General features: G+C 38.2%; 3 protein-coding genes across 3 annotated transcripts in view; 2 read left to right on the top strand and 1 right to left on the bottom strand.

Moving 5' to 3' along the window:
* LOC128989148 (serine-protein kinase ATM) overlaps positions 1-1,696 on the top strand; it is a 32,442-nt gene extending 30,746 nt beyond the window's left edge. The window contains exon 25 of the mRNA XM_054411016.1: positions 656-1,696. Coding sequence (XP_054266991.1) covers positions 656-843 — 188 coding nt within the window. The 3' untranslated portion in view covers positions 844-1,696. The remainder of the gene's footprint in view (positions 1-655) is intronic.
* Positions 1,697-1,939: 243 nt separating this feature from the next.
* On the bottom strand, positions 1,940-20,914 carry LOC128988338 (erlin-1-like). The gene is made up of 8 exons (XM_054409532.1): positions 20,841-20,914; positions 14,307-14,412; positions 8,709-8,789; positions 7,968-8,076; positions 7,424-7,530; positions 5,045-5,196; positions 3,481-3,662; positions 1,940-2,947 (listed from the first exon to the last, which is right to left on the bottom strand). The coding sequence occupies exons 2-8, from the start codon at positions 14,409-14,411 to the stop codon at positions 2,748-2,750; spliced, it is 936 nt and encodes a 311-aa protein (XP_054265507.1). The 5' UTR covers position 14,412; positions 20,841-20,914; the 3' UTR covers positions 1,940-2,747.
* LOC128989149 (uncharacterized) lies at positions 18,147-19,203 on the top strand. The gene is made up of 2 exons (XM_054411017.1): positions 18,147-18,866; positions 18,955-19,203. The coding sequence occupies exons 1-2, from the start codon at positions 18,147-18,149 to the stop codon at positions 19,201-19,203; spliced, it is 969 nt and encodes a 322-aa protein (XP_054266992.1).
* Positions 20,915-22,573: the final 1,659 nt, after the last annotated feature.

Here is a 22,573-nt window from a genome sequence, read left to right on the forward strand (position 1 = left end):
TTCATCGGAGATTACCACATTAGGGGTACATTTTGTAGCAAATTTTGTGTACTTTAATTTTTATAATATAGACTAATTACAAAAAGTTGATAGTTTCTGAGTTATAAGCTAAATATTACAAAAAATATCATTTTTTCCATATTTTTCTCATTTTTGTCAATGTTGCGTCAAGAATTTTTGTTGGCAAACCTCAGATTCGGATTCAGCACCCCAAAATACATAAGAAATGGAAAAAAACAAAACTACCCCAAAACTTTCTCGCTATGAGTGAATTTAAATACAAATTTACTGGATTATATGTGCTGACCCATTTTGTATCCTTACCCTCAATTTTAACTAATTTCTTCATTTAGGGGTTTTTGTTCCTTGTTTTCCATACTACACAGTCCTCTGTGTGCTATTATGATTTTCCAGCTCTGGCTGGGTTTGTGTCTAATCTTGTTACGTTTTAGATACTTTCTTATGATCTGGAAACAGTACCAGATTCCAGATTCTGAAAACTTATTTTGATGAAAAGGTACACAATAATCTTATAAATAACTTAAGTATCAGTAAATTGAAACAACTCTTAATAGATGGCATTAATCAATCTGTTACTTAACCTAATATCATGAACCTATCAAAATTTATTTTTAATTGTTTTAACTTTTTTTAGGGCCACAAGAGCAAGGCAAAGTAAACAAACTGGCTGAGAGAGCTTTGATAAGACTGAAGCAGAAGCTGCAAGGTATCGAGGAAGGCAGCACGACAAGTGTGGAAGGTCAGGTGTCCAAACTGATCCAGGAGGCGACCAATCCTGCCAACCTGTGCAGACTGTTCCATGGATGGCAGTCACATGTCTAAAACGATGTGCACCGTCCCCTGCATCTGTAAACACTGTACGTGATTTGTTCATGTGAACATGAAAATTTGGTTAAGTGAGCTAGCAACGTCACTTTTGCCGTGTCGATAAGTTTGATGCCGTAAGAGGAAAATTTGTAAAAATCTTAAAACCATCCCGATGGTTAAGTGCTAGGCCTTTGAGGGAAAATAGGACAGTTTTGTTGATGTGACATAAAATAATTGTTAGTTTACAATATGTTGTGTATCTAACTTCTATTCGAGCCCATCACTTTTACCATATGACGATAAAGACGGTGAGGAATATTGGGCAGAATCTTACAAGTATCCTAATATAAGGCTGTGAACAGAATGTGTTTAGCTAAACCAACAAGAAAGTTTTCTCTGCATTTATTTCTAAACTATTTTAACTATGTTTTGTAAGTTTTGTGGTTGCTGTTTTAGGCCTAAGTGTTTAAAGTTTCTCATTTGGACGTTGTATAAGATTATTTTATTAGAGGACCAATTTCAGGTCCTGTTTCCCATGCATAGTTTCCATGTTAGCAATTGAATGGTTCTTCATAACAACATTTTCTATTAGTATTATGGTATTTATTTGAAAGAATTCATACTTTTTAATCTTTTGACATAATATCTATGATGGTAAATTATCCAAACATGAGAAGTCTGACATCACAGTAATGTAATAAAGTTTTTTTCCTGATTCGGTAAAATTTTAATGGGACTAATTTTGATTTGTTATGGGCAATCATAAAAACTGTTATTGTTTAACTGAACTCTTAATTTAAGAGCATCACTATTTAGATAAGTGTAACCTATTTAGAAAGTATGATTTTTGTAAGCTCATTTCTATAAAAAAAAATTGTTCCAATTCTATAACTATTATTTTAACTCCCCTCCCCCTCCCTTTAAAGGTGTGAAGATACCATATGGTCCATTAGGGTCATTGGATGTTGTTATTATTCTGCTGCTACCAAAAATGAAGCATCTCGTGCTAGATTATTATGTCAGCATTTTGTCAGAAAGAAAAAGATACTAACTACCCTATTTCCAATAGACTATTCAAATCCATGAGGGACTGGGTTATAATACAAAAACCTTTTAAAAACAACAATGTATTAGACAAAATTTACAAAAGGAATCAATATCAACTGTACACTTGTTACATTACATTAGTAATGTTGGACACTTGACCCATTTAAGAGGCAGACCATCAAATACAATCAATATATCGGTGCTGTAGTGGCACACCAACATTAAAAACCGTCAACACAAAGACACCTTCTAAAAACAAATCGTACAGTAATGGTGAAACAAAACACAGAAATTATCAATACATCTTATTTTGCCATTTTCTTAATTACATTATAAATGCCTGTAGCATTATTTATTTTAATGTATTTTTGTACAAATGAAATTTAAAATTATAGTATGACTTAATTAAATTTAGAAGGAAGATTAAAACAAAATTATAAAGGCCAGTGTAATATGTTGCAGTAAAAAAATAATTTCTCAAAACGTAAAACAAAAATGTCTTAAGAATTTTTTTGAATTCTTGCGACCCGTACTATTTTTTATTAATTTGGTGCTCTTTAAGCTCTACTTTTTGTGAAAATAAAGAAAATAGCTTTTTAAAATCTAAATGAATAACCATTGAGTACAAAACTTATTACTAACTAAACAATCTTCTCCATGTATAATAGTTTAGACAAACAAGGAAATATTCACAATATAAAATCTGCGAGAATCAATTGAAATAAGTAATGACTAGTCAGTAGTACATGGGCATTTAACACTGCCCTTCCTGATCTCATGACAGTTATTGAATCTCATTAACATTCCAATGGTCTCTCATTTATCTTCAAGTTTTTGCAAACCACACTCGAAACACAACATGATTTGAGCAACTAGGGCGCCATTACTTGTGGCCAGAACACTTTTGGTATCTCTGTCCCGAAGAACATCTTGGTGTTGTTGGCGATAGCTTCATACCTCTTCAGCTCCAGGTATTGCGGAGTCAGCAGCAACGCATTGGACTCAGCTTGCGTCTTCATCTGATAAAAGTCTGCGTCCGCTCTACTACGCTGAGTGGCGACATGCATTGCATCTAAGAAGAGACATTGATGTAGCTAGGATGTCAGAGCACAACATTGCTTAAATATGGTTGGCTGTGTGTAATGGGTGTAACTTGTATTTTACAGCAAGCTACTAATACAAAAAATTGGTTCAATTCAGTTTTGCAAAACTAAATACAAAACAGCATATTTGCAGTGTGATTTGCAGTTTTGCATTTATAGCTTTGTTGTCCTTTTATCAGCTAAAATAAAATGGGATGCTAAATATAAAGGTGGGTTTACTCAATACAATGAAACATAACGACTTCTCTGCAACGACAGATTGTACAAGTCAAAACGTTTAAACCAAAAGACGTTACATGTTGTCGGAATTAGAGTCAGATTGAAAGGTAGGTGCAAACCGCTATCAATTTCACGTGGGTGTACTGACAGGTCGTAAAGAAACTTTTACCACCCAACACCTAAAAAGCTGAAAGCTGCATAGAAAATTAGCTGATCAATTTTTCCAGAAAAGGTTGTGTTGTAGGATTCCACAAACTAAATATAAATCTTAGTTTCTTCTTACCTTCAATTTCAGACATTTTCTGCAAAGATTCCTTCTCCATTATTTTCTGATCAAACTGTATCTTGGATACTTGTGACACTTTCTCTGCCTCGATGATTGCTTTCTTGCGTTCAGTTTCCGCATCTTTCTCGACCACTTTCTGATGTTGAATGGAGATCAACAGTTTTGTCTTCTCAGCTTCCCTGAAATATTATAAAAACATCAAATTAACTTGATGGTTATGCAAGCTCATGAATACCGACATGTTAATTGAAATTGGTCTTGAAGTTAATTGGTTTTGAGATTGTATTGCTTCCATTTAACACACTAAAGTGGCTCGTTTTCTTAAAAAGATAACCAGGACCAGTTTGTATTGACAGTTGACAAAACGTCCATATAGTGAAACCATCAAATGGGACAGTTAGTAATCAGAAAAGGGACAAACAACATTTCCCTCAATGAATAACACTAAAATAGACGATTTGTTGCATACACCAATAGAAAGAATACATTTTGGTTCTTTTTTTAGGATAAAGGGGAGCATGAAAGAATGTGTACGTTTGATTTAGATTTGAATTTTCTACTGTTAAATTAACAGCTGGTCGGATCTGATTGGTTTTCTTGCTATCATCTCTTGATATGGAAGCAGCAGCTCTTATATACAATGTTATAAAAGTAAGAATATTCAAGAAAATGTTATTTAATACAGTATTTATTTATATTAGTCAGAAAATAACTCTTAAATAATCAGCAGCATTATTACTATATTAAGATAGTAAATTGAAAAACTACATTAATAAAGGTAGTAAATTAAAAAACTGTATTAATATTGAAGAAAAATATGTACTCCCTATTACAAACTTCTCCATGTTATTTTATTGACTAAGAACAGCTGGTTCTTAAAACCAGCTGATTAACCCGTGAGAGGTCGCGTAGCTGTCTAAATGACCGGGTTTGTACTTCTTTGCGTAAAAACTATATTTATTGGTTGTCGGTATGGTCAGCCTTCACTTTGCATAACGCACCACATTCCAGGAACACTGTGACCTATTTTTCCATCCTTTACCTTCTTATTTCAATTTAGCGACAGCTTTTTGTCATCTACTGGTCTATTCCACCGTGTGCGACTCCAAATGGTTTAATTTTTTATTAGCTAGTTTTAATTCATTAGCATTACCATTAAATTATGTGCTGGACCACAGAGAAGTATTTATGTACCTCTCAGTGGCTCAGTGGAATCTAACAAGTAAATTATATAAAATGTTTTACACCATTTTTACCAATTTGAGCAATTAACAATTAATGCTTACTGAAATATGGCTTTTTAATTGTACCCAGTTGAAAAGACCATGTGTGACTCCTCACGTTTTCAATTCAGTGCGACCTCTGCCGGGTTAATTAACAGCTTAGTGAAATTACACTGGCCTGTTTATCCTATTTGCGTTAAACTGGCCTAGTGTGGTTGACCTGACTAGTTTCAAAACACAAACGTTGCGTAACACATGAAACCAAGCAACATAAGAGTTTATTTACTTATTGCTAAGCAGAAACTGACATTTTACCTTCAGAGACAGATCAGACTCACATTAGCTCGTAGTTTTTCCGAATAGCTTCAGGAATCTTGGGCTTAGTGACTCTGACAGAGTGGACCTGTAGGCCTGGCGACATCTCGTTCAAATCTCGCTGTAGAGCAGTCTTCAGGTTCTCATCAATTTGGTCGAACAAATCTATGTAAACCTGTCAATTCATCATTAGTGCAATTAAAATCTCATTCTATTACATCAACGTTGATGGTCTTGAACTTAAACAGAGGGCAAATATAACACTGAAATGAGCATGACTGCAAGCTTAAGGAATTGAAGAATGATCGATTTGATAATCCAAGAAAAATAATAAATACTGAACTAGCAGTTGTAGCATTCGACCTTTACACTATGGCACAGTAATATAACATTTTGATTTGCAAACAAAAGCAAGAAGCCTTCTTACATGGGAGAAAAGATGTTCAAAAGTCTACCCAACTACAGTAGTCGCGGTTAGTCTGGGCGCGCGGACCCTTGTGTACTAGTCGTGCTGAGAGTAACGGCTCGCTCATTCCCACAGCCTCGCTGAACAACCCCAGAGATCCGTGTGGGCCAGATGTTTATGGAAATGAGCAATAAACGCTCCCTTCTACACCCCCCGCCCTAGCGCGGCCGTGCGCCCAGGCTAGCTGCGACTACTGTACTTGAAGATCCCAAGACCTGAAGAGAAAACTTGAAAACTTTCTAATGGATCAAACATACTAGGCCTACTCATTAAAGGAATTCTTCAATCAAAATTGTTAAGCAAGATAAAAATTCTAATTACAATCTGTGTATGACACTATTGTATTTCCTAAAGAAAACTCAATAAATCAATTGATTCGTTAAAAAATTGGAATTCAATTGTTAACACGTTCGTTACCACAATTATATGGAATTTACGTTCGCATAGACCAGCGGCGCAATTGTGCGTCGACTTGTTTCTCACAATAGACCACCGACGCATATTTGCGTCAGCTGGTCACATTGAAATAGACTAACAACGCACATTTGCGTCGGTGTTCTAATGTTAATAAACAGCGTATTTCTTAGCAACGGTTTATTTTATAGCCCTGATTTTATCGTATCGGTCTTGAGGGATATCTGCCGCAAATGTGCATCGCTTGGTCTGTGGATATGACGATTGGTTGCGTCACACAACAGTTGGCAACATTGTTGTTTACATTGTGTATTCCGCGACATCACAGAACAGATTTAAATGTTCTAACTTTTGTACCAAATACAGGGTGTCTATAAAAGAACTCCGGGATTTTAAAAATTAATATCTTAATAACTGTAGAAAATAGCAAAATGTAGTTAATTTCTCTGAAACGAGTAGCTCATCAAGTTTTACTCATACCGATTGGGAATGTTTTCATCAACAGTTTGCTGCGCTGCGGAGCGTTGACCTTGAAACAACGTAGTGCGGCTGTCAGTGCTGTTTGGATTGCCGCGCTATGGCAACGCCGCAACAAAATGCTCAGTGCATTATCTGGCTAATAAAAACTAAATCTGTTTTTACGGTACAAATAAACTTTCGGCGTTTACTTTACTTCCAACAAGATGGGGCACCGCCACATTTCAGTTTGCGTGTGCGTGAGGCACTTGACGTTCGACTCGGCAACAGATGGATTGGAAGGGAAGGATCGATTCCATGGCCTCCAAGGAGCCCTGACATGACTCCGTTCGACTTTTTCTTCTGGGGGCACATCAAGAATCTTGTGTATGCGGAGAAAATTCATGATGTTGACCATCTCAGGCAACTAATAATCAATTGTGTGGCAACCGTCCCCCCAGACATGCTGGTCAGGACATGGGAAGAGGTGGAATACCGTTACGATGTGTGCCGTGCCACTAACGGCGCTCATATTGAACTTTATTAAATTGTTAAAAAAAACTTGAAAATGTAACCTTTCCAATCATGTATTAAACATGTATTTAAGTTTTTTACTTCAGCGTAATATTTTGCCTCAAAACCCCGGAGTTCTTTTATAGACACCCTGTACAAGTTTTATAACAAAATAATTTTTTTTGTTCGAACTTTTCCTTCAAACAACCAAATTTACAACAACGCTTACGTGCGTCGCCAGGTCTATTGAAACTAAAATGTAATCTTTTTAACTGTATTTCATTAAATAGACTGACCGACGCATACATGAGGCGTTTTAAAATTTTTTCAAAACGATAAATAAAAACAATATATATTGCTTATTAATTCATTTAAGGTTAATATGAAGTCAATTAGTCCATTTAAACTATATTTCTCTTTTGGTCTGTCGGCAATGTTATTCCTATATCACTTGGTCTGTAAGCAACGTCATGAGCATTCCTTTTGGTCTGTAGGAGTGACCGGACTGACGCATATGTGCGTCGCTCGGTAGCGAATGTGTAAATGTACCTACCTCATGAAGGGAATGCCCACTGCAGAATTGATTGAGCTCGTGATGAACTTTGTTGAAGATGAGAGTTTTGTCATAGTCAGCCGTGTAATTTCTCACGATATCGTATACTGCAAAACGTAATTGATCCATAATTAATCAAAATCAAAATAATAATCAAGTAATAATCAGTAAATCAAACTATCTAAAATTATAATTTTTATAAGTTACCCCTTAACTGTTTAAAAAGTTAAGCATGATTTAAAAAGTTTTAAATTATCGTTATTGAAAAGAGTTTTATTGTATTATGTTTAAAACTACGGAAAATACAATCTTAGGCCAACGTAACTATAATTGAACAAAGTATTACTTGCTAAATCCTTTACCAGAACGTTTATGAGGCGCTCAATTGTTGTAAGTAGGTAAATAGTTATTCCTAGATTAAATGAAAATTAGGAATTGGCAGAATAAGAGAGTTAGAATGATTCCAATTCCATACTCCTTTTATAAATAAGTTAACAACATTTACTGTAAGCTACTTCCCATCATTAGGGGTAGGACTACTGACCACTGTCTCGATTTAAAATGTTGACCACCTCGATTCGATCAAAATAAATCATCACACCTCCACTGGTCCCACAAGGTACATTTTTCACTTCATCTGTTTGCAATGTGACCTGAAAATCAAAATAGACAGTATATCATTATGATTCTATAGGGCCAATAGGGAAAGCCATTTCCGTAGGTGTCATGGTAAGACCTAGAACTGGGGCTGCTTCACTTTTTTGCTCTGATGTCGCCAGAGGCCAAAAACTGGAGTAAAAATCATCTGATTATGAAAACATTTGGTACATACATGTAAACCTTGTTTATTCAGACGAGTTTGAGAACCAGCATGATCGGACTATAGGAAAGGGGTTTAATTGGGTACAAATTGGTTTTACCATTTTTGACCCTAGAAACAATATTTTGCAATGTTTTATGAAGAATAAGCAAACTGGTGTAGTTTGCTTGTTTATTGGTAAATTTATTTATTTCATACCCAGGTATTAACATTGGTAAGTTAAGTGTTCCTTAAAAAGACACACTTTAGTAGTGGATGCAGCAAACCTAAGTACTCATTGGAATTAATGATACTTAAGAAATAAATCTGGCAGTTTGACAACTTTAAGAGCATATTTTAGTGAAAATCCAGCCGTGCTTAGATTGCAGTCTTGCTGCAGCGGGGGTGTTTGCATTTAACATGTCTATCCTAAAATATCTACTCAGTTTGTTGTTGGGAGATGTAGTTTTGACAAGACAGTTTTACCTGCACTGAACGGTATGTTGTGATGAAAGGCACCATCATATGGAACCCTGGGGGGCTTGTGTGAGACAGGAGGGCTCCACCCTTCAGACAGACAAATATATTACAAAAATTCAATGGTTTTAAAGGCTAATTCAATTTGAAGAATTAAGATTACCTTTAGCACAGAAAACGTACTACTATAACCCAGAATGCCAACCGCATGGTAAAAAGCATTAAGCGGTTTGAGAGAGCTTTGCCTGTCAATCCGTAGGCAGCGCCACCAGCGTTGCTATGCTATTGCATGGCGACGCTGGTGGCGCTGCCTACGGATTGACAGGCAAAGCTCTCTCAAACCGCTTAATGCTTTTTACCATGCGGTTGGCATTCTGGGTATAGTAGTACGTTTTCTGTGCCTTTAGGCACATGAGTGTCTATATGTAAAAAGTAAAAATGAGAACTGAATAATGTTTTCTTTGCCTCTATTATCTGTATTTATTTATGGATTGTGTCAACAATATGAGAATGAATCATGAATAAGTTGATAGGCTAATCATGTCAACAGATATCTTGTCAAATCATAAACTGAAGTTTTGGATCTTTTCTCTATGGTACCAACTTAGTAGAGCCTACTGAAATGACAGATACATTTTTATTTAAAAGTTAATGTTTAACCTCTCTGCTTATTTAACTAATATTTAACCATATGATTTTATTTACTTTTCTATAATAATATTATTCTTGTATTAGTGTCTTGATTAAAACAGTTTAGTTTCTTTTGATCTTTTAATTTCTTATTTAAATAAGAAATAGAACATGGCGCAGTCGAATGAAGAACCCGTATCCCTAAACATTAAGCCTCCTGAAGCCTTTTCCTTCAACCCTCAGGACTGGAAGACATGGAAGACTCGTTTTGAGAGGTATTATTCCCTTAGTAATTTAGCTCTACATTCTGGAAAGCATCAGATTGACATGCTTATCTACTGTATGGGGGAAAAGGGAGAGGACATACTTAATTCATTCAGTTTAAATGACAATGACAAATCTAATTTCAAAGCTGTTATACAGAAGTTTGACGATCATTTCCTTCCTAAAAAGAACTTAATTTTTGAACGGGCTAGGTTTCTAAAACTTACACAAGGTTCCATGCCGATTGAGAACTTTATCACAGACCTTCACAATCATGCAAAAAACTGTGATTGGGGTCAAATTGAAGAGGAGATGATTCTGATGGGTTTGATTATTGGTATGCGGGACGAAACACTAAGTGATCGTCTTCAACTTGAACCCGAATTAAAACTAAACACAGCTATAAACACTATCCGTAGATCTGAAGAACTATCAAGACAGAAACAAACTCTTAACTTGACTGACATAGCATTAATAAATAAAAATACTCAACATTTAATTAAGACAAACATTATTCCCAATAAATCAAACAATGATCAAAATTTTAAGCGGATTAATGACAATAAAAGCCTGTCCCATGTCGAAAAGAGATGTTTTTGGTGTGGTTCGACAGTTTTACACAAAAAATTCAACTGTCCAGCTAAACAATACAAATGTGGGTTTTGTAAAAAAGTTGGTCATTTTCCAAATGTTTGCAAATCAAACAAAGTCAGTCAAATTGAATATGATGATACTGACCTTGAAACACCCATTGAAAATGTTTGCTCGCAGTACATAGACCCTCAAACATTCATTGGCATTGTAGGAAAAAACTTGCGTGATGATCCATGGTCTGTAGTGTTAAATATGAATGACAGTGATGATGTTCTTTTCAAAATTGATACAGGAGCAGACGTAACGATTTTGCCTTCCGACATTAAACTGAATAAGAAAATCAGGCTCAATCCTACATCCAAAACATTTAGTGGTGCAAATGGTCAAGCTCTGTCAATTTTAGGAACTGCTACTGTAAAATTATCACATAATCAAAAAACATGTTATGAGACTATATATGTTTCTAAGGGCACTTCCCAGCCACTTCTAGGTAAACCTGCAATAACAAGTTTGCAGTTACTTGCTCGAATCAACGAAATACAGCCATCCAGTAATGACTGGTATGACAGACACCCCAAACTGTTTGAAGGCTTAGGTTCCATTGATGTCAAATACAAAGTAGAACTGAAAAATAACGCCAATCCATTTGCAATCAACACGCCTCGTCGGATTCCTCTTCCTCTTTGGGAATCTACTAAAGAAGAGCTTGAAAGAATGGTGTCAATGGGGGTGATCGCTGAGGTACACCATGCCACAGACTGGTGCTCTCCAATGGTTGTTGTGCCAAAGAAGGACTCTAACAAAGTTCGCATTTGTGTAGATCTTACTAAATTAAACAGATGCGTCAAACGAAGATACTATCCTATTCAACCCATCGACATAACACTTGCCCAAATCTCAGAAGCAAAATGCTATTCTAAATTGGATGCTAATAACGGATTCTGGCAGATCACATTGGACGAAGAATCCCAAGATTTGACAACGTTCCTGACACCGTTTGGACGTTTTAAATTTCTGAAACTACCCTTTGGAATAACATCTGCACCAGAAGTGTTCCAAGAATGCGTGAATCGAACCCTTAAAGGTCAAATGAATGCACTTGCGCATATGGACGACATAATTGTTTGGGGGAAAACTCAACAAGAACATGACTATTTCTTAGAAGAAGTACTTACCAAACTTGAAGGTGCTGGCTTCACCCTAAACAAAGACAAATGCTTGTTCTCTCAAACCTCGCTAACCTACTTAGGTCACCATTTATCTGAATCAGGAATCAAAGTCGATGAGACCAAAGTCGAAGCTATACGAAAAATGGCTCCTCCAACAGATATTTTAGGAGTTCAAAGGTTACTTGGTATGGTGAACTTCATTGGCAAATACATACCTAATAAAAGCCGGTTACTAAAACCCATTACTGACCTACTAAGTAGAAAAAACGAATGGTGTTGGGGTTGTGAACAACAAAAAGCATTCGATGAATTGAAAGAATTATTGGCTTCTCCACCTCAACTTGCATTCTATGATAAAAATAAACCGACTATGATTTCTGCTGACTCTTCTACACAAGGCCTGGGTGGAGTACTTTTACAACAACAATCAGATGGGAATTGGAAGCCTATTTCTTATATTTCACGCACTCTGAGCGAAACTGAACGAAACTACTCTAACATTGAACGAGAAGCTCTATCATTAACATGGAGCTGTGACAAGTTTAAAGACTACATTGTGGGCAAGCACATCACGCTAGAAACAGATCACAAACCTTTGGTAAGTATTTTGACTACTAAAGAGATCAATGATATGACTCCCCGTCTTCAAAGACTAAGACTTCGTCTGATGAGATATTCCTACAATGTGACATACACTCCTGGCAAACATTTAGCCACTGCTGATTGTCTCTCAAGAAGTCCTGTAGCAGCTAATGAGAGTTATGATTTAGATGAGGAAGTTGAACTGGCCATCCACACAGTAACAAGAAACATTGCCTATGTAACTGACATGGTTCTTGATAGAATTGCATCGGCACAGCGGGCTAGCTCAGAACTCAGGGTAATTAAATCTTACTGCTCAACTGAATGGCCTGATAAAACTAAGATTCCCGATAATCTTAAGCCATACTTCACAGTTCGGGATGAAATCTCTTTTTGTGACGGACTATTGCTTAGAGGAGAACGTCTCATAATCCCGACAACTCTTAGACAAGAAATGTTGACAAGAATACATACAGGCCACCTAGGCATAACGAAATGTCGACTTAGAGCCAACAATAGTATGTGGTGGCCAGGAATGTCACTTGACATTGAGAAATTTGTTAATGATTGTCCCAAATGTACTGAACATAGAACACAACATCATGAACCCCTTTTGCCCAGTGAGCTTCCATCTCGTCCTTGGGAAAAGGCAGCGATTGATCTCTTTAAACTTGAAGGAACATGGTTCGTAGTAATCACTGACTGTTTTTCACGTTATTTTGAAATAGCTACATTAAAACTTGAAGGAACATGGTTCGTAGTAATCACTGACTGTTTTTCACGTTATTTTGAAATAGCTACATTAAAGAACCTGTCAACTGCTGAAATAATCGAAAAATGCAAATCTGTATTCTGCCGTCACGGTATACCAATTGAGCTACGATCTGATTGTGGTACACAGTTTGCTACCAGATACACTGGTCTTGAAAACTCTGAATTCAAAAAGTTTGCTCAAAGCTATAACTTTAAACTTGTGACAAGCAGTCCAAGCTACCACCAAAGTAACGGTGCAGCTGAAGCTGCAGTCAAAATAGCGAAGAGTGTACTAAAGAAAAACAAAGACGACCCATATTTAGCCCTCCTAACCTACCGCAATACACCTCTATCCACGAGTGGATACAGTCCTGCTCAGCTAATATACAACAGATCACTGCGAGATAACCTGCCTGTTTTACCTAAAAAACTTGAAATCAAACCCGATCTCTCTCAACTAAAGGAAAAAGAAGATACTTACAAAGCATCTTACAAGAGAAACTACGATAGGCGCTACGCTACAAAAGAACTTCCATCGCTGCCTGTTGGTAAGAAAGTATGGATCCAAGACCTAAAAAGAGATGGTATTATTATCAGCTTAGGACAAGAGCCAAGGTCATACTGGGTTAAGACAGGAAACACTACGTTGAGAAGGAATCGACACCACCTTTTGCCTTACAAAGGTAATACAACCAAACCGAACAATCCTATTCCTTTATCCATCAAAGATACAACGTCAGATCCTCTGCCATTTACTACTGTTACTCAAAACAACTCTTCCCTATCAAATACTGCTGAAAGAACAACTACTGCACCATCTAGAATAACTCAAGATAAAAGTAAACCTTTTTCACGATCAACTACTCCCAATCAAGAAACTGCAATAAAACAATCATCAAGAGGCAGAATTATAAGACCTACGAAACGTTTTCCTGACTAAACTCTGAAAAGAAACTCAAAGGGAAAGATGTTTAACCTCTCTGCTTATTTAACTAATATTTAACCATATGATTTTATTTACTTTTCTATAATAATATTATTCTTGTATTAGTGTCTTGATTAAAACAGTTTAGTTTCTTTTGATCTTTTAATTTCTTATTTAAATAAGAAATAGAACAGTTAACTACAAAAGTTTTTCGTGTCTAGTTCATGTACGGTGACACTGGGCGCTAGTGTCAACGAAATTTTGTTTCTATTATTTTAGGGTTAATTTCTTGATTTGTGCTTTACTGTTTGGTTATATAACTAAGGGACAAGTTATTGTTTATGATTAGATCGTATTATTTGGTTAAACGAGGTTTTAAATTACTGGTACTGTAATAACGAGAAACAAATTGTAAACAAAACGCGAGACCTCTACATGAACCGTACAGAACTAACAATAAAATTGTCTTCAGCTGTTTCATAAAGATGAGAAATCTACTAAGGGAGTATGTTTTGAGGTAACTCACTAACTTGCGCTTTTGCAGTTTTAATTTTTATTACAACGTACCGGTAACCATTCTTTTAGGCCAAATTTGGTACCATAGAATTTTACACCAGTAGGTTACCGGGACATTACAATACAGCACTAATCTATTAACTGACTGATTAATTTGTTGCTAGCCCTACTTACTCTGTAATAAACTCCCACATGACCCTCTTCAATTTTATGGACGGAGAAGTTTATGACAACAACAAAGGCTAAAACCAACGCTCCAGACAACGCTATCATGTCCATCCTGAAAAAAGTAAAGAATAAGCATTTAAAGCAATTACAGTAGGAAAAATAGGGGTTAAAAAATCTACGTACTAGGTCATATGTGGACAGTTGGTTGTTGTATCATCCTTAATCATACATAGGCTATAGTGACTCAATTAATTTTTAACGTGTTAGCTGTACTGTAACATGTTAGATGTCTACTATAGTGGCAGATTCTGTACAGCACAGACAACTTTAAGACACAGTAACTGTTTTGCCCACAGACACATTGACGAATTAGTATGATGCAACCTATTGACCTCTTAAAATTTTAAGCAAGTTCAGCTATGGTTAGGAAATAGGATAGAATTCAACAATCTTGTGCACAAATGAGACAGTTAATAATCAAACATTATAACTTAGGCCTGCTAAATAATATTAATAGGTAATGGCTCTAAGTTATATTTTATTGTTTATAGACCTACAATAAAGGTACCTACATATATGAATCAAAGTTTTGTCCAAAATGTTAAGCTAGATGACAGGTTTAACTTGAGAAGTAACTAGGCCTATTATTGCTATCTTAACTGGGCTATGCTAATATCGATTGAAACTATCAAATTGAACATATCGATTAATAATCAATGGGCTATTTTTAACTATATTAATAATTATAGAATGAAACTTTCATAGCCTAACCTAACTAACTTGGAGACTTGTTGATTATATATTGAATAGGTATTCTTATTCTTATTAAAATGAAAAAATCTAATGAAGGTTTACTAATCGATATTAGCATAGGCCTACCCCAGTTAAGAAACTGTAAGTTATCCGATATTTTACAGGAACCTAGAATAGGCCTAGGTCTGTTTTTAGCTAATTTCCCTATAGGGAAGTAGCTATTACCCTAGGTGGCTCGGTAATATCTAGGCCTGGGAATGATTTACTTTCTCATTTTGATGTCCCCAGAGGCCAAAAACACCATTCGTTAAAATTTATATATATATATAGATTTATATCCTATATATATATATATATATATATATATATATATATATATATATATACGTCCATGAACGCGATAACTTGAGTAATTTTCAGGGCCGACTAGAGGGCGGGGCAGGGGAGGCCAGAGGTCAAATGTAACATTTTAACTTTAACTGTACCGGTACATGGAATCTGCTAATGTCAAAAAATTTTGTGATAGTTTTTGATATCACTAAGTAAATTTTTACTTGAATATTGAGTAATTCAAGTTTTGACTTGAATAAAGTTGCAACTGTGAGCACGTAAATTAATCAAACTAACAAGCATTTAAGAAATGTAGCCCCCCTCAGCCCAGGGGCCCCTGCCGGCTCTCGCCAGGCCTGGAAATTTGGTTTAAAGGTGTAAGGCAAGATAAACTTGAATGAGTTCGCAAACCAGCATAATCAGACCATGGGAACGGGGTTTTATGGGGCCCGGTTTAATAAATTAAAAATGGGTTTTCTCATTTTTTACCCTCAAAACACAAAATTACCTGAATTTCTCTCTAGACCTTTTTACAGAGCTTGAAAAACAAATAATTTGGTATATCAAAGTGTTTTTTTACAGTTATTACCTAACGGAGAAGATTTAACAAAATGTTTAATTTAAAATTCCTATGTTATTCCAGGGACGGCTCCAGGAATAATTTTTTGGGTAGGCCTTACAGGGATCAAGAATGACCTTGATTGGGGGACGAGAGGTTTAAAGGGCTTTCCCCGCAGAAAGGGGAATTTTAAAATTTATATAGGCCTAACAAAAAATTAGTTTAAATGCTTTCCTTTTATTTAAATAGGTATAATTAAATTTCTTTATTTATTTATAATTTTGAAATACTGTAGGCCTAAGTTATCAAACAAACTTTTAAGTTATCTCTGGAGCCGCACCTGTGTTATTCTTATGGAGAATATTGTAAAATGTGGTAGTTTGCTTGTTTATGGATATATTTTGATAAAACTTGGCAAATTTTTTCTTTTTGCATTAAGCTATTATTATTGTACTAAAAACCCCACAATAGTTTTAGTGATGTGACGAGTCGAGTATTTTCTTGACTCGAGTCAAACTCGACTCACGACTATGTCAACTCGAGTCAAACTCAATTCGGTATCGACCCGGCGACGACCTTGTGCTGGGTTGTGACACCAACTCCCACAACACTGCTTGGGGATGTAGGGACAACAATGCAGGAGGTAAGGCACTTCTTGAATACTTAGCCTCTATTCAGAACCAACTTTTCACAGCAGGTTTGGGGAATCTGTGATAGATCTTACTATAGCCAATGTGGGGATCAGTCACGGAATTCTGGATTGGAGGGTATCCCAGGAACCTTCCCTCTCTGACCACAGACACATCATGTTCAACATTGGCAACTTTTCCTTGGAAAAGATTGAGTTCAGGAATCCCAGAAAGGCGGATTGGGATATGTACAGATCAACTCTTAAAGAGCACATTGAATGCTTTGATACACAGTTCCCTTGGGTCAGAGACACCAACACACTAGACCTTGCCTCTGGGTGCTTAGGTGAGGCCATTGTCTCGTCCTTTGACGAGAGCTGCCTGATAACGGTGAGGAAGCAGGGTAAAGTGAGTTGGTGGACCACAGAGTTCGCCAGCCTGAAAAAGAGAGTCAGGACTCAATTCAGGTGGGCGAAGAGGACAAATAATTGGGATGGCTACCATAGATTGCTAACCCAATATAATATTGCAGTAAGGAGGGCCAAAAGGCTCTCATGGAAACATTTCTGTAGCAAGCTGGAAAGTGTTAGAGATACATCCAGGATATACACTGTCCTAACAAAGGACAACTCCTCCAAGCTAGGCCGCCCCAAGGAGCCTGGGGGAGACATGCTGTATGAACCTAAGGAAGTGCTAAGGCTCATGGCGGCCACCCACTTCCCTGGCTGCATCATCCCAAGTGAGCCATTGGAGCTGGAGGATGAGGAACAAGCTGTTGCAAGGGCAAACAACACTCGGTGGAGGGTTGCGTGCCACATTATGACACACACTCGTGTGGGATAGGCCATAAGGTCACTCATCCCATACAAATCACCTGGACCTGATGAGGTCTTACCTGTCTGTCTCCAGCAAGTTATTGATATATTACTTCCCGCAATGAGTAAGTTGTTCAGGGCCAGTTTGGCCCTGGGACACGTTCCTCCGGCCTGGAGCATTTCAAGGGTGGTCTTCATCCCTAAACCTGGCAAGGCTAGTTACACGGATCCCAAGTCCTTCCGTCCCATCTCTCTGTCCTCATTCCTGTTGAAGACCCAAGAGAAACTGGTGCTTAGGTATGTGGGGGACACAGTCCTCAGAGTCAATCCCCTACATAGAAATCAGCATGCCTATACCCCAGGAAGATCCTGTGACTCTGCCCTACATCACCTGGTAAGCAGAATCAACAAGGCATTTGAGTTCAAGGAGATTGCTCTCGGGGCGTTCTTTGACATCCAAGGCGCCTTTGACAACACTGAAACCCAGGCTGTCATCAATGCTGCCAGAGCTCGTGGATTCCATGAGGTGGTGTGCAGGTGGGTAGAGTCTCTACTTAGGAGGAGGAAGGTAAGACTCTCTCTTCACAATGAGGTTCTGGAGGCCAGGACCACACGAGGGTGTCCACAGGGCGGTGTACTCTCTCCTCTTCTCTGGAACCTTTTTGTGGATGACTTAATTAGATCTCTCAGTGACAGTGGTGTATTCGTTCAAGGATATGCGGATGACATTGTGATACTGGTTATGGGTTAATTGAACAACATGGCCTCCGACCTCATGAACACAGCCTTGAGGTCAGTTGGACAATGGTGCACAGAGGTAGGCCTTTCTATCAACCCCTCCAAAGTGGCGGTTATCCCCTTCCCGAGGAGGCGCGATCTAAATGGCATAGGACCTCTGAGAATACAAGACACAGTGCTTGAAATGCAGAATCAGGTAAAGTACCTGGGTGTGGTATTGGACCGAAAGCTGCAACGGGGGCCACAACTCCAAAAGGTCATTGATCGAGGTAAGTGGTCACTCATGGCTTGTAGACGGATGGTGGGAGGAACCTGGGGGCTCAAGCCGGTGCTCATGCACCGGCTATTTGTCTCCGTGGTAAGGCCCGCCATGACTCGTGTGGTGGCCCAAGATGGACTCGGTGTAGGCGGTGAGAGATCTGGCTGCCGTCCTCCGGGAGCCTCACTGGACTGCCTTCTCAACCTCACTCCGATTGACCTGCATGTCAAGGCCACTGCAAGGAGGACTCCCTACAGACTCCAGTGTGAAAACCTTTGGTTGGATGTTGGAGGATCCCGAGGTCACTCTCGGATCACTCAGCAGGTAAGAGGGGAGGTAATGGACATGCCCTCGGATCACATGCCGACTCGATTCTTCTTCGCCAGACCATTCACTGTCCTTCTTCCGTCCAGGGATGAGTGGATGTCCGGTGGGAATCGTCTTCCACAAGGCGACCTTGAATGGTACACTGATGGTTCAAAGGTAAGAAGTGGGACTGGGGCTGGAATTCATGGAGTGCAGAGGGGTGGACATTTGTCTTCCTATGGGCACTCACCCAACTGTGTTCCAGGCCGAAATGACTGCTATAATGGTATGTGCTAGGGAAAACTTGAGGCTAGGCTTCAGGGACATCAACATTTCCATTTTTACAGACAGCCAGGCTGCGCTCAAAGCGCTCGACTCCTATGAATTCAATCCTAAGGTGGTCTGGGACTGCCTTTCTGCGGTATGTGACCTGGGCAGGCGCAACAAGGTAACACTCTGTTGGGTTCCTGGGCACTCAGAGATAGAAGGGAATGTGAGGTGGCTGACAGGCTAGCAAATGTCGCGTCAGCCTCAGACTTCGTGGGACCACAGCCTTTCTGTGAAATCTCTCGTGGGCATGCATGTCACTCAGTCATGTCATGGGCTCAGGAGGAACACAGGAAAAGATGGGTTAGGCTTCAGCACCATAGGGTAAGTAAGCTCACCCTCTTCTCCCCTTCCCAGACGGTCGCCTCCAATGCTCTACATTTAGACAGGAGGCAACTCAGACAGATCACAGGAATGGTCACTGGACATGGCTTCCTGTAATTGCACCTGCATCGCTTGAGGATCCACAATGGTGAAACTGCGTGTAGGAAATGTGGGCAATCAGAAGAGTCTGCTGATCACCTACTCTACGACTGCACAGCTCTGAATGAGGTAAGGGACAGTACTCTTGGTGCAATGACAAGGGGCAGACACCTTCCTCAGGAGGAGCTCATAGACAGGATGCTGGAGTTCATTAAGCAACTCAGGTTTGACGGACTCTGAAGTACCATGTGGGGAGCGCAAAAAGCCCATCAGTGGCTGACGTGCAATAGGACAAGGGCCGCCCCTACAGAATCAATCAATCAAATCAATCAACTCAGTATCATTGTGACACTTCGGCTTCCATCGGTCGAGTTCGAGTCGAGACCCGCAGCGCAGCCAATAGTGTTTACGTTTTGCGAGTCAACTCGTTACGTCCCGAGTTCGTAAAGCTTTCTCCGTATGAGTTCGGTTTCTTGACTCGCTTTGAGGCTGTGAGCCAATAGCGTTTAAGTTTTGTGAGTCGGACTCGTAACGTTCCGAGTTCGTGTAGCTTCGGCAATCTCCGTACGGGTTCGTACCAACTCGAGTTGGGAATGAGATGACTCGACTCGGGTCTTGACTCGAGTCAACTCGACTCGCCAACTCAACTCGTCACATCACTAAATAGTTTCCTTACAGCATTAAACCAAGGTAGTACTCGTTCAACCTAATGTTATTTAAATAGATTTAATTGATAATCAATTCAGACAAATGGAAATTCGCTTGGTCGGCAGGTTTGCTGCAGCAGGGGTATTGCTATTATTGACTTCACTTAACAAACGCTTCTAATATAGCCTAATTAAAATGTACGTCTTAACTAATTGTAAAATTTGAACAGATTGAAAAGAAATACACGTAAAAACTTGATAAGTTAACAAACATAACAGGTAGGCTTACAGTTTCTTAACTGGGCTATGCTAATATCGATTGAAACTACGGTATCGATTCCATTCGTAAATCTTCATACGATTTTATCACCATCAGCAAGTTTGGTTGGTTAGGTTAGGTTAAGATAGTTTAATTTGATAATAGCCTAAATATATTTAAAAATATCGATTATTAATCAATATTATAAATTCGAAAGTTTCAATCGATGTTAGCATAGCCCAGTTGAGAAACTATACCCAACATAACTTATTTAAGTTAACTTATTGGTTAAAAAACTAAATAATTCTAGTTAGTAGGGACCGACCTAACCTTAAAAAATTATAGGGGCCTACGCCTATGAGAAGTTCAGAACATAAGTTTATAAGTTTTTAGATTATAATTTTATCGGTTAATGAATGTATAACGAAAAAATAGCCTAATGCAATAAGTTTAATCTAGGTAAATTTTTTAGTAATAGTATAAACTAGGCCTAACCTCAACTTATGACTGATTCTAGTGACGCTGTAGCTGTAGGTCTGTGTGTATTGTGTTGTACTGTACTGCTAGCGCTAGCGCTAGCTAAGCTACTACTGCACTACTTCTACTGCAGTACTGCTACTGCTACTGCTACTGCTAAGTGCTAACTGCTGTACTGTAGTGTACTCGTACTCACTAGTCACCCTCACTCACTTCCCTAGTTCCCTGGCCGACTGCGGGTGCGGACTGACTGGCCATGGCCACTGCTGAGTGCTGAGTGCTGGACTGAAACTGGAGGACTGGAGACTGGATGGAGGGAGCCGGAGCTGGCGTGAACAGTGTTGCCACTTTTGGGGATTTTTCTAAGCCTTGGGGATTTTTTTGGCGGATTGTGTCTGTTGGAGGATTTTTGGCGGATTACTGGGATGTTATCGAATTTATTGGAGAATTGTTATTTTGAGTCAGAAATAAGGTTAATATAGTTAAAGAGGGATTTCAGACAAATAAAACCGCGGAATGGCAGAATAGATGTTGCAAACAGTTTGTTATCAATATTGTCCAGACATTTAGTAGGAATATACAACATGACTCATTTTGTAATATAGGCTATTATAAATGTATGATATAAAACTAAGAATGAGGGGTAGAAAGTCAGTGATCAATAGATCAACCTTTAACTGAGGGGGAATCACTTAAGAAGGAAATCTGAAAATGTTATCAGTCCCAATCCTTTGTACCTACTTTTATATAGTACTGTAGTAGTTACTATACATTTCATATGGAGTGAATAAATTTATGTACCGTACGTTTAAATTATATATTATAATCATTGGTACCATGGTAGGCCTACCGGTAGTTGAAAGGAGGTTTTTATAGTATTTGCCGTTTGGATGGAGGAGAGTTGGGGATTTTCTTTAGATTTTTATGGCTTGGCGGAAAATTTGAGGATTTTTGCTTTAGCTGGGGTCCTGGGGATAAAATGGGGATTTTTCCTCGTCAGCACATTTAATATGGGGTGAATAAATAATGTATGTATGTCATAGTGTAATATAATCACGGAGAGTGAATTTTTACCCACACACTATGGCATAGGTAGGTATGAATTCGGGATATTTGGTAGTTAAATGGGATTTTCGTAGAATTTGGATGATGGATGGAGGAAAATTGGGGACTTTCTATAGATTTTTATGACTTGGCGCATGATTGGAGGATTTTTGCTTTAGCTGGGGATAAAATGGGGATTTTTTTCTTAGTCAGATGGGGAATTGTCACAGGTCCAGGGTGGCAACACTGAGCGTGAAGCTGAAGCTAGATTCAATTCGATTCAATAATGATTCAATCTTTCAATAGTTTCAAATCCACTTCTTCCACTGAGCGGATGTGCGCTTGCTTAGTCTAGTCATAGATAAAACATACTCCCTTTCTTCTTTCTTGTGTTGGTTAGTCTATGGTCTAGTCGACTTCATAACACAACTACAGTACTTTGGTTTCGATTCGACCAATTTGTCTACTAAATAATGATTTTTATGATTTTGAATTAACATAATTTTGAACAGTTTGACGTTTGACAATAATAAATAAATAAACTTATTAGGCCTGTATGTTGCAAAGAAATGATGAAATGCGTGCGTCTACTGTCTCCTAAATGAGTAAGTTTAGCGAGAAAATGGTAGGAGTAAATAAGTCTTAAAATTGCATCTACATTCTAATGACCACACAAAATACATAGTTTTCTTATTCTAAAATTCTCT

This window comes from Macrosteles quadrilineatus, unplaced genomic scaffold (assembly GCF_028750875.1).
Source record: "Macrosteles quadrilineatus isolate MER2022 unplaced genomic scaffold, UCM_ALF_1.0 Scaffold_3__2_contigs__length_128488019, whole genome shotgun sequence".
Lineage (NCBI taxonomy): Eukaryota > Metazoa > Arthropoda > Insecta > Hemiptera > Cicadellidae > Macrosteles > Macrosteles quadrilineatus.